We start from the raw sequence: 13,000 nt of genomic DNA on the forward strand, positions 1-13,000 counted from the left end.
GGTAAAGATTTTTACCTTCTCATTAGCTTCTGCCTTCTGTGTCTCCTTCATTGCACTGACATCTTGTATTCCTAGTACAGCATCACAGTGTTTTTCCAGTTCCACTCCATAATTCATCTGCTGGAAGATGGAGGAGTTACAGAAGTGCTGCAACTAAACTAGGTAATGTGTCTCTCTAGCTGAGACATTGTAGTGCGGGTCCACAGCCATGATATTCTCCATATGGAAGTGTGCTACTGTCATGGAAGCATGCACAAGGATACACTTCAGAACTTGACTAGTATATAGAAGATTTGGTCCTCCCTCCCCTTTGTGCCATGATCTTTGCTGGCCATTTTGCAAATGCTTAAAGTCTGCCCTACTTCATTCCTGATTTTAGAGTTTCCTTTGAGTTGTGTCACCATTTAAGTACTGCTTGCTCTATGTCAGTTTTCATAGCTCTCATTTTTCCACAGTTAAATGACTGCAGATATTAAGTGGGCTAGTGCTGTGATTGTCTGCCTGTGAGAAGTTTGCCATTGATGTTCACCAAGAGCTAACGTAGATACTGTGATAACAGGGTTGAACCCTAATAAATAAGCCAGCAGTTGGAGAATTATAGACTATTTGTAAATCCTCTGAGTCTATAGAAAAGGTGAAATACTTAAATCTTCGTATTTTCGTCAGAAGAAGGCATGAAAGAGCAATTTAACCTCTGATAGCAATGTCATGTACAACCATATAGATAAGAGATGGTGGATATCTTTCTTAAATAATTTTCTTTTATGGCTAACAGGTGCACTAAAACCAGATAAATGAAAGGCTGGTGAGATTAATCAGTCCATATGCTGCAAATATGTTGTCAGTTAATGTAAGAACAATGAATGTCAATCAGTTGTTATTAAATATAATGACCAGTGATTTACCACCTCATTAAAAGAGCAGGATACCCAATTTGCTTGTATGTGAGTAGCAAAACAAATAGTCATTAAAATTTCCTGACAGGGCATTGAGTTCATAAGGTGTATCAAGACACAGACTAACACATGGGAACAAGAACATTGTTTTCCAAAAGTAGTGTCTGTAGGGCTGTGTATGAATTTGTGTGTGTATGTGTACTGCATTTCATCAAGATTTGGCATCAAGGAGAAGTCTGGCTTTTTACTCATTTTAGCATTTGCTGCAGCACCTGGATTTCTTTGAGGTGTTCCCTTCTTACTGTGTGCATTACTCAGAGGTTCAACAGTGCCATCCTGTGGGTGATCTTAAAGGTTTGAAAGCTATGGCAGATAAATAAATTACCTCAACAGGATAAATTATCATAGAATATCAGATAGCGTATGTCCTCATGCAGTGAGCTAGAATATTTCCCTCTGGTAGTCAGTCAGACTAATTATTACTTTTCTCTCCAGAAAATTAATAACCTAAATGTATTATAACCAATGGGAAAGTATTTCAGGCAAGCTGGTGAGCAGTGTGCTTGTTAGTTTTACTGTATTGGTGAGAAATGTCTTTAATCATCTCAATGTGTTTTTAATCATCTTGGAATTTATTTTCATGGACAATGCCAAAATCAAAGGCAACTGTGTACATTCAAATAATCACCCCTATAAGTAAGTATCTGGACATCTTTAAAGTGGCATTAGACTGAAACTAAGACTAGTTAGCTTTCATGTTTTGAAACAAAAAATTAGGAATTCCCAAGCAACCTTGAAGATTAAGCTGGATGGTTTGAACGACTGGCCAAAATGCTTTTAATTCTGGAAAGATAAGAGAAGGATTAAAGTCTGAAGTTTTCTTGACTGAAAGTGAAATTCTGCTCAGCATATCTGGAGAACTTTCTGTTATTGGAGTGAATATCATGCCAGGACAAGGCAGAAAGTGACAAAATTTGCTCTAATTAGGGAGCAGTTGGAGCATCAGTGGGTAACTGCTGATCATACTATTTCATATATGTTTCTGATATTGCTTGCCTAAGCAGCTTGTTAATGAGAGTGAATGGTATGTTTGCAAATGAGTAAGGAAATAAAGGCCAATCTGCTCAGTAGAAGGTTCTGCTCATTTTTCAAGTGCCTGCTGTTTCAGGGTGCTGGGAGAGTGAAGTGCATGCTGTCCACTTGCTGCCTTTGCCCGGTGGTTCATGGAGTTGGGTGCAGCTCCAGGTTCTGTGTAGGTGTCTCTTCAGTTTGCAGCCTGTCACAGGGATTCCTCCTGTGCTTGCCCCAGCTAGAGGCCAACTGTGAGTCGCAGTACATGCCACTGGATGATTTGATTAAAGAAAACAAGTTACAAACTCCACTCTTATCTTTGATAGTTAAAAATAACTATTTTTGGTTCCTAAGTCTTTGAAAAAACATGTCATGCTGTTATTTGTAGATTTCATATGTCTGTTTGCCAGGCCCACTTAAACAGCAAAAGATGATCCCCACTGATAAGACATATCATTAATTCCCACAAGTATGAAGAGACAAATATTAATAATTTCCTTTTAGGAGTTTAATGTAGTTTTAAAGGATGCAACATTTTTTTACCTATTTCAACAAAAAAATCTACTAGCTTAACAAAAGCCTTGTATCTGTGTTGTTCTGTCCTTTTTAAAGTAGGCTAACCTGTTTTAAGTGTTGGCACATTGGGCATCTTGACCTTGTGCTTTCACCCTCATTTACAGTATGAAGATGAATTTGGGGGGAATCAGATGTATCAGGAAGATAATCTCTTATGATATTTAATAGAAGGCAGAAAGGGTAATGACATATCAAAGTTTAACCTCTGCACAGAGGAGATTTCTTTGTAGTCCTGATCAGTTTAAGGATAACTTGAGTCCTGGAGCATCAGCATTCACATAGCACGTTTCTAATCTGACTGATGTAAATGGGTTTGCATCATATAATTTGAATCTCACTGAACTCTTGATCTTGTCATATTTTCAGGAGGTTCTACATTTAGTTCCATGGTATATTAAAGGTAGCTGCTATTATTAGTTTTAAGTGCCTTCTGCTTTCTTTACTTATAATGTAAAGAAGGAATATTCTTCACTCTTGTATACTGTCTGCAAATAGTTCCTATCTCTTTCCTCAGGTAGAAGGTTCTCCATGCTCTCTAACCTGTTTTTTCCATCTTTATTTCTTCTCTGATTCTTTACTTACAGTGTTCCTGGACCAAATAACAGTATTTTAAATGAGATATACTGTGAGGTACTATTTTTACTATTGCTTTTTCTTATTCTTTATTTGTCTTAGCATTTTGCTTTTTTATGTGAACCCAGTGAATGTGGAGCATGAGCTTTCTACACCGGCTGGCTGCAGTAAGACCCATTTCCCTGTCCAGGAGTTTATAGTTCACATGGGAATGAATTATGCCTATACATGGTTTTGTTTCCTGGTTAGTCAGCTCTAAATGTAGGTTTTGTTTTGAATTGTACTGTGAGCGATACTCATAGTCCTTCCTCCAGATTGGATCTGCCTTTCAACATGCCACTGGAAACCAGCATCAGATTCAGATCCATCCCATCAGGTGATGGTGCTTTAGGTGGTTCAAGTGCTGCAGACAGGAGAGTGGCTGTAGGTGTTCATCCTATGCTGTAGGGGCATTTGGGACCACTCCTAAAAACTGTGAATCTTTGTCATCTCTATTTCTGTACATGCATAGCCTCATGTCTGTGTGCACATACACTGTATGTATAGATAGATAAAGTTGATAACTATAAGATCTCCTGTTAATTTATAAAACAAATTTCTTTAGTTTCTCTAGTTTAAATGGAGTTGGATAAATACTCATCTGTGCTATGTATGTTCTGTGGCCTGTAGGAGATTTCACAGTAATTCCAATGTCACCATGTTTGTCTTTACAGTAATGTCTGACAAACTTCAGTTTAACCAGTCCCTCTAAGGTGAAGGCATACGATTTTAGTATTATTAATGCCTCAGCTTATCTAGCTAATGGTCTTTTCAAGCATTCCATCTCTCTGTGATTTGCTTCCAATGCCAGATAAAAATATCTTATTGAAGCTAAGTATTATGAAATAATAGAAATCTTTATTTTATTTGAATGCAATCAGGATAAATTAATCCAGTAGAGAAGCTGATGTTAAACAGGTGCAGTTTTGAGCAGTTTCGCACATGTAAAATCAGCGTAAGTTCTTTGAATGCTCAGATCTCAACAGATGTTCTTCTCCTCCATATGTTATAATAAAATAAGGATTTGCTCTGAAAGTATTGACACGCATTCTAAGTAGTCTTGGCAAGCACACTGTTGTGTTCCTTACACAATGTCGGCTGTGGCTATTATTTAACTTTAAATAAATGTGTGCACTAAATAGCTGTAAAGCACATATATGAATAAACAAAGTCAGGTTTTGTCAGAAAGTAGTATTTCTTCACTTTCTTGTTTTACTGATGCTTAGACAAAGAATACTGTTCAAAACAACATCTGTCAAACCGATTTTCATCAGATTTAGTATATCCTCTAAGCAACCATCACAGTTTACAAAATACCGGAAATGTAGGTTGTGCTTTGCATAAAACACCAATAGAATTTAAAGCACTTGAAAGTGTTTTGCAAATGCATCGATGATAGCCTGTACGTTTTCTCTATTTTTGTTTCTCTTTTCAGTAGGTTCTTGGGAAAGGTAGCGAGTGATGTTGCAACACTGCAGTCTCAGTAGATGTCCTAGGGTGCAATTATGGAGTCATCGTCTTGGCAGCTAATCTGGGTCCATAAGTGCCAATGGTTTGAGAGTCTGGCAATAGAGGCTGAATTTATTGCAAACAAGTTCATCTGTAGAAGGATTTTTTTCATTAAGAATGAAATTAAAGTATGAATCAGTGACTGATTATCCAGGCCTTTCTCTAATCCATTGCATTCTTCATTAGTATAGATGTGTGATTATATATGTTCTGGCCTGATTCTGGTTCTACAGATCATCAAAGATAATGGATAACATTAAATGTTTAAAGATAATTTCCAGGATAACGTAATCTAGTAAAAATGGGGAGAAAGCCAGTGACTTTAACATAGAGCATAAATACAGACACATTCACATTTCTGGAAAGCTTTCTGTCTTTCTTCTAGGGAATAATTAATGCATGAAAATGAGATTCCTAATAGGCTGGTGTCTCCTCCCTAGGAGTGAAGCATTTTGTAATCAGATAAGTAGAGAGGTGAATCTTCATTACAGTGTGCACTCACAGCCAAGGGTGGGAACTCAGGTCAGCCAAAAATAAATGTTGGGAATTTTTTAAAAGATCTTTGTGAATGCAGGGTAGAGGCACTCGAGCTGGAAGCCATATCAATGTTCTAGTTCTTCTTTTTAGAAGCTGGAAATCTAGCATAATGCAAGAAGAATCCAATCAATTGTGGAGAGGACAAATGAGTGAAAGTCAAAGACAAATCAGTTCCAGCTGCATCTGAATGTAGATCCATTTTTACAACACTCGTTTCCCATTAGGTTGTTCCGTATGTGTCAGCAAATTGCCCTGTGTTACCCTAAAATGTTCCATGTTAGCCTTTGGTGAGTTAGCATGATTTATTCTGGTGCCTACCACATGCCTGTGGGATGGTCCAAATCAGTGCCATGCTCCTAAAGCAGTTCAACTGAAGACAGTCCCAGAACCAACTCCATACAGACAGGGTTAAATACATTATTTCATTACAAGAGTTCAAGATAAATGCTTCATATCTGAAGGATGTAGTTTTTTACCAGGAAAATTGTATTGCTGATTTTTGTCTTCTTTGTAAAGATACACTAGCTAATTCTGCAGTACTACGGAAGGACAAACCTCAGACTGGATTTTAGCTTAACTGATCATGAAGATGATACTTACAGCGTCTTCCGCCTAGTTCCTTAGACAAAAGGACATGCAACTAAATAAAAATAGTTATGAAAGTGTACTAAATATTCTAACTTCATCCATCTTTATTGTGTCCCCAGGGAGCTTGGCACTTGCAAGGTTGGGTGCTGAATTTTAGTAGCATGACATTTTGTAGAGTAGACTAGGGTTTCTGAGAAGACTTAGGATTTGCAGAAAGAAAAGCTGTGTTTGTAACAGCCATTGTGCTAGAGATTCCTTCTGGTTGTCATTTTTGACCAATGCCACAGAGCATTTAACTTGTTTTTAAAGCAAGGAGTATGCAACAGACAGCAGATAGTACAGTTTGGTGGTAGGCAGACAAGCTGTAGCACATTCAGCAAAGACAGGCTTTTTTTAGGGAAATGTTTATTTGAATTTCATGCATCATCCAAGCGTAGTGAACACTGAAAGGTCATAGTAAGACTGCAAGGAAAAAATCCTTTATTTGAATTTCTCATATTGTTAATAATGCAATGCCAAACAAGTAATTGTTTCTTTGAGTGTGACTAAAGCCAAATTCCATGTATAGTTGAAGAATAACTTGCCACGCATTTTTTTCCATGTACTGGTAATTTCTTTTATAATGCTATTGTGTTAGTTGATGAATGGTGCCTTAAGCAACTGCAGTACCTCTGTGTTCTGTCAGTCGGAGTTATTTCTTTGAGTTTGCTACTCAACATCCAGGAAATACCATGCAAACTGTTATATACTAATTGCATCAGTACGATTAGGATAAAATGGAAGTGTTTTGCTATTGATCTTTGCTTGTTATTAGTTCATACTAGCAGAAAATTGAGATTGAAGGAGTCTAATACAGCTATCAAACGTTCTGTCTCATTGAAGAAAATATCAGTGGTACTCTTAAATGGAGGTATTTTAGAGCAGAACTTCCTTCTTTTCTCCCTTTTTCTGATCCTGTCTTTCTGACTTTTAAAAAAAGTCTAGAAGGGATGATGAGTGTTGTTAAATAACTGGGGTGTTCAGAGACTGTGTAGAAAGACCCTGACTTCAACAGGGCTCAGGCATATTTATTAAACCATTATGTCAGGGTCCAATACTGTTGCATGTTACCTTAACTTCACATAACATAATGTTAATAAAACTTTAAAAGCTGTGTAGTTGTAGAGTGTATCATAATAATCAGTATCATTCCTCTGATAAATCATTTGCTTTGTGTTACTCCTACCTCGTCAGCCATAACATCACAGGATAGGGACCCTTCTCATGAGCCATCTTAATGAACGAACTGTTCCGAGTCCTCTGTTACAAACATGCTCAGAATGAGGCACAACTTGATCTCCAGTCCCTCCTTACCTTTGCAGTGCCTCAGGTTAGATGGCTTTCTTAAAGAAGTGTTACATCTGTTGTGGAGATTTTCTGGAGCCTCTGGTCTTGACCCTTCTGCAGACTCCATGCAGATGTATGGTTTTACTTGCCCAAATTACCACTGAAGTTGCTGAGTATTTATAATTTAGACACTGTGGCAACACCCAGCACCAGGGGTGAGCTGTTTGACATGCTGTTAGGCGTGTCTAATACTACGTTAACAGCTATAGGCACTTTGGCCTCTACATAGAGGTGGTCAGTTCAGTAAATCAGTGGCACAGGGAAGCTGATCCCTCATACTGATGAAGCTTCAAAGTAATTTTCTACCTATGGAATGTCTGTTCCTATTGGCATAGATGGAGGTCTGCAAATGAAAAAGCAGGGAAGACTTTGCCTTCTTTTTTTTTTTAACATCAGTTTTATTGTGGGCATGCTTCTCCTTTTATGTAACAGAGTAAGTAAGTATTTGCTAGAAAGTGTGTGATTTAAAGTATTATGTGTTGTTTTTTCTGAGACTGAGAATATTAATCCATTAGACTGACAGGTACAAACTTGAATTTTACTTTATTCTCCATCACAGCAGTAAGTTTAGTCCAACTACAACTGTCATTGTTGCAATACAAAAATACGAAGCTGGCAGCTTATATGTAAAATCTGAGGATTAAGAAACCAATGCAAACAAAGACCCATCTTTAAGTAAGGAACAGTATTGTTGGACTAGCCTTTTACTGCTGTCACGATTAAAGTGAAGTAGTAGCAGGCAAAACTTAGAGGCCTGTTTTTGTCTGCAGTAAGTACTGGTAAGGCAGTAGTAATTTAAAGAGGAAATTTTGTCTATTTGAAATATTCATTAATTGCTAAAAATGTCACTCCCCCCTCCCCCCATTGTATGTGTGATGTTATTTTCATTTTTGTCTTTTAAATAATTTGCACTAATGATCCCTCCTGCCTTTTTTCAGCCCACCTAAACCATCAGTGTTCATCTCTGGAGTCCTCGCCAGGGTAAGATTACCATTAGATTTATTTCAGTCATAGAAGAATGATTGTAGGATTTTCAGAATTATCATTGATCAGAGCAGAATTAATCTTTTTCATTCCTCTTTTATGAGAAGAGGCTTTATGTTTTGTATATTTGTGTAAGTCTCTTTGAGCATTCCTTCTGGTTCTGTGTGAAACTGAAATTATTAATTGAAATTATTTTCACTGTTTTACTTTGAATTTTAGCACTTCATTGGATCTTCTTTTCATATCCAAGCTAGATATTACTGCATTACTTTTCTTTCAAAGTGGTTGCACGTAAGTCTGCTGGTATAGCTTGATCTGTGATGAGGAGCAACACTCCTGCCTGTAAGGATATGTGTTTGAAGATAGGTGTTTGAGCTGCCATACATGCCATGGGGTACTTAGGATTCTAGGCATTATTCTGGATTTTAAGAGCAGGCAGGACCTGGAAATCCATAAGCTAAATCATTAGTATTAACAGCCATTAATCCTATGATTAGTAATTCATGCCTTGTGTGTTGCAATAGGATTTTTGACGTGGTTTTAAATGATGGTTACATTTATCATGATGACCTTACATCACTGGGCTGTGTAATGTGGTTTACCTGTAAGATGCTTTTTATTTTCCCTTGGGTCACTTTAAGATACTATGTTCTTGGATGGTATGTGCAGCTGGAAGAAGTGAAACTTACATCAGTGGAGTCTTGAAGTTGGCTAAAAGAATGGCAAGATAGGATGTGTACACGAGCACTTCAGAGTAACATGCAATGCCGTTTTCCATCTGTTCTTCACATGTTCAAAAACTTACATCCACTTGAATTGGAAAGCACACTTTTAAGATTTCTTACATTTTTCCTGGTGTGTTCTTCAAACAGGGTGATAAGGACTTCCCTCCAGCTGCGGCTCAGGTGGCTCATCAGAAACCACATCCTTCTGTGGAAAAGCTTCCTCACCCACAACATGTCAAACAGCACATCCACCAGCCTCGCAAATGAGCTCTCCACCAAAACATCAACCAAACTATCATCAGTGGATAAGTTTTCGAGAGAAGACAAAAGCCTTTAGAATTCACATTGTCAAATCAGTAAAGTTGACCTCTAAAATATTTTGCTGTTTCTTTATTTGTCAAGGGTTAATAAGAATGAAGATATCGTTCAGTTGTTATCCCAGATGGAAAATTCTCTATTATTAAGTATATGCTGATCAAGAGTGGGTTTTGTACAAGATTTTCTTATTGCCAAGATAAAACTTCACTATGATTAATATGATTACTGAGCTTAAAACTTGTACATTTAGTTGTGGCATCGCAATAGCAGATAGTTAATGTAGTTTTAGTGCTAAGTGGGTAAGGAAGAATATCCCTTCTGTACTTAACTGCCTGGAGGGAGTTTGTTGAGACAGGATTGGTGTCTTGGTTACATGGAACCCTTGCAGTCTTCAGTATCGTGCAGTGTTACAGCTCAGTGGCTGTGCCCTCTGATTTCAACTAGTGAGATGATAAAAGGCTCAACATTCTCACGTGCGCAGAAATCCAGCTGAATCTTCTTTGCACTTGCAGAGTCTTCCTGAGGTTCTTCCATTTGGAGATCTGTGGGTATGATGGAGGGAGAGAAATCATACTTAACAACAATGCTGCTGTGCACAACTGATTTGTGATCTTACTAATCTCACTGGGGGCTGTATTTTTATGAGGCTTTGATTCCGCAATTCCAATAGCATGCTGAAGGAGCTCAGGACCCTCCAGAATTGAACTTAAGATAAACTGGTGAAAAATCTGTTTCCTTTTTTTTTTAAGGTACAGTTTGAGATCACTATTTGAAATTAGGATATACCATTAGTAAACGTAATTTAACTTTATGACTCAACCTCTGTTACACATCTTACTTTTTCTGATTCTTCTTACTGTGAATAAGGACAGTAGTGATATAAGGGAATAAAAAACTCTTTTCAAATAGAGCAATCGGATTAGTTTTGACTACAAATTAAATCTTTTGTTTGCACAGTTCAAAATCACTTTTTATCATTTTTCTTCTACAACTCATCTATGTCAAACCTAGAAAAACTTTTTTTTTTTTTTTTTATTTAAACATTCCACCTAATACTTCTGTTTTTATCTTACTATAAATACAGTACAGCCTTAAGTACTCTCTGGGTTTATAAAACTTTAATAATGTCAAAAAAGCGGTTACTGGAACTACTGCTGCCAACATTCACCTGGCAAATCAATGAAAGTGTAGGGTCACTTGGAGCTTTACTAGTTCATTTATGTTTGAAATCAAGTAATACTTAAAAACAGCGAGGAAAGTTTTAAGAATACTAATTTTAAAAATTTCAGTGGCATAATAATAATTAAATAATTCCCTGAGTATCTGGTTTAAAACAACAACAAAATCATGTGAAATATGGCCCATTTCACAAGTGAAAAACCTCACTTCATGTGGGTGTTTTGCAAAGAATATGCATGGTTATATTTATTCTACACCCAAGGAAGGATGTACAATCTGTATATGCAGTCCTTATTTTCAATTTAATTAGATAACCTTACTTGCCTTAAGAAATTAGCATTGTTTATAAGACTTATTCTTGTTTATAAGACTTATTCTGTATTAGAATATGCATAATTTTAAAAATACGCTTTCTGTTTCTGTTGTTGGTACGTCTGAGGCCTTGTTTGTAGCCACTCATGAGTACAAGTGACTCACACATGAGTAACTAATTCCTAAAGGGTAGCATTGTTGAGCCTCATGGAGTCTCTGCATGAGGTAATTTCCTGGAAGGATTGTTAGCAGATTCAGGACAAAAAGGGGTGACGTCTTGTTGATGATACAGTCAGTAGCTGTCACTGTGCTGCATCAATGGTGAAGCAGATCATGTCGGTCATCTGGTGCTGGTAGCTTCTGGCTTGAGAGTGAGCTGGATGGGATTCAGCTCTCCTAGTCTTGTGCCTTCATCTGAAGTAGTGTCTAGACTCCAGCTGCAGTCATTGGTGATGTAATCAAGGCAGTCAGTAGAGTTTAGGTATGGCAGCTTTGACCAAATGGAAGTGTCTTTGAAGAGGAGCTGGATCAGCCTCTACTCTATTGACTGCACTGGAAAACTAAATGTAGAAGCACACAATTAGGTAGGCCTGAGTACCTCTACAGTGCATCAGGTAATAGGGGGTAGAAATGTTTCTGAACACAAAACCACATGTCTATTCTAATACTAAAATTTAGGAACATGGATGCTTTTGAATTACAAACTACTGCTCCTGGTTGTTAATGCAATATATACAGCATATATAGACAATACCTGAAATTTGTCTTTGATTACTTAGATGAGTATATTAGCTTGTACAATGGAGTATGACTCTCAAGATGACCTTAGTGGATTTTAGAGTGCAGGAATTCCTATGTACTTAGAAAATATCTCTGTATGAAAGCATATTGTATATTGTTGGGAGGTATCCAAGTTTGTATGCAGCTGTCCTCACCAAAGCATTACCTTGCTCAAAGAATCGTAACTGGTGATTTGGATTCCCTACTGGTGAATATTGAAACTTTAAAAATATGTTACAATAACATACAGAGAAGATGTTCAGATGTTACTTAGAAATTATTGCAAAATATTTTTTTCTGTAATTGTTAAAATGACAATAATACAACAATAAAGCATGAAGTTGTATATTGGGCTCTTTTTTGTGTAAGTACAATGTAAATCAGCAGAGTGCAGTTTTGTGGGGTTTATGGGATTTTATTGCAGAATGCTGCATCACTAAACATTTTATAGATAGTGAAATTTATTAGGAAGTTTTATGACACAGTAGATGAGCTGGTTTGGGTAGTCCAGTCTCATTTAAAATAAGAACTAGATGCTACCAGTGAAAATGGAAGTTGCTGTTTTCCGGTATGAAATTAGAGATTCCCACTTGATCTTTGCAAAGCTGTAGAATCTAAGCCTGGTAATAAACCAGGATAGTAAAGAAAATAAGATTTTACATTTTCCTTTGCTTTTCAAGTTCTAATCTTCTTTCAGAAAAAGAAAGTACTGAAGATACGGCAAGAGGTGGCAAGCTTCTCATGAAACTGCAGCTAACACTGCATTCTGCATGCCATGACACAAGTGAATCGCCAAAGAATTTGGAGGAAGGGCCAGAGTGTTTCTGGAAGCTTCTGATAGTTCGGGCATCCTATGTTTAGTATACGTGTAGTGTGTATAAATATGTGATGCAGTGGAGATATGGTAGATTTACTGCCCTGGGAGTGTTGCAATGTTACATCCTTACACTCTGCACTTAATGATGTGCCGCATTGTTTAAAAAATGTCAGTTTCCTTTAAAATTTGGGGAAAATAGATGTGCATGACATCTGACATGCTGTTGCTTGAGTTGTCCACAGTTACTGCGAGATCCATGACTCTGCTCTCAGCAGTATTTCAACTAATGTTATTGCTAATTAGATATTCTTTACTTCCAGGTTCAACTGTATGGTTTACCCTTGGGTCATGGGGTGTCTTCAAGCCTAAGTCTTGTACTTTATCTATGTATGTATGATCATCACATACTTCTGGCTGTTTAATGAAAATATGCACAGCAATCTGTCTCACACAAAGGTGAATGGGATAGACCGGGCATATATTTTTGTCCCTTTGGAATAGCTTTATTCTGAATACTCACCATCTTCATGGAGGAGGGAGGTGTAAGTTTTATAAAACATTTCTCATGTCCCCTTCACATTTGAGTATATTAAGTTTAAAAACAGATTTAAGTCTACGCCACTGCCTTTATCTATAGGATTAAGGTATGTTAATTGCATCTGAGAAAATGTGGGGATGTCAGTAAGAAAACAGTTACTTTTACAGCAGGA

The 13,000-nt window shown here is 37.1% G+C and overlaps 1 protein-coding gene across 1 annotated transcript in view; it reads left to right on the top strand.

The window, feature by feature from the left end:
* DAP (death-associated protein) overlaps window positions 1–9,151 on the top strand; it is a 41,936-nt gene extending 32,785 nt beyond the window's left edge. The window contains exons 3-4 of the mRNA XM_010001363.1: window positions 8,114–8,156; window positions 9,032–9,151. Coding sequence (XP_009999665.1) covers window positions 8,114–8,156; window positions 9,032–9,151 — 163 coding nt within the window. The remainder of the gene's footprint in view (window positions 1–8,113; window positions 8,157–9,031) is intronic.
* The last annotated feature ends 3,849 nt before the right edge of the window (window positions 9,152–13,000 follow it).

Source organism: Chaetura pelagica, unplaced genomic scaffold (assembly GCF_000747805.2).
Source record: "Chaetura pelagica isolate M959 unplaced genomic scaffold, ChaPel_1.0 scaffold317, whole genome shotgun sequence".
Lineage (NCBI taxonomy): Eukaryota > Metazoa > Chordata > Aves > Apodiformes > Apodidae > Chaetura > Chaetura pelagica.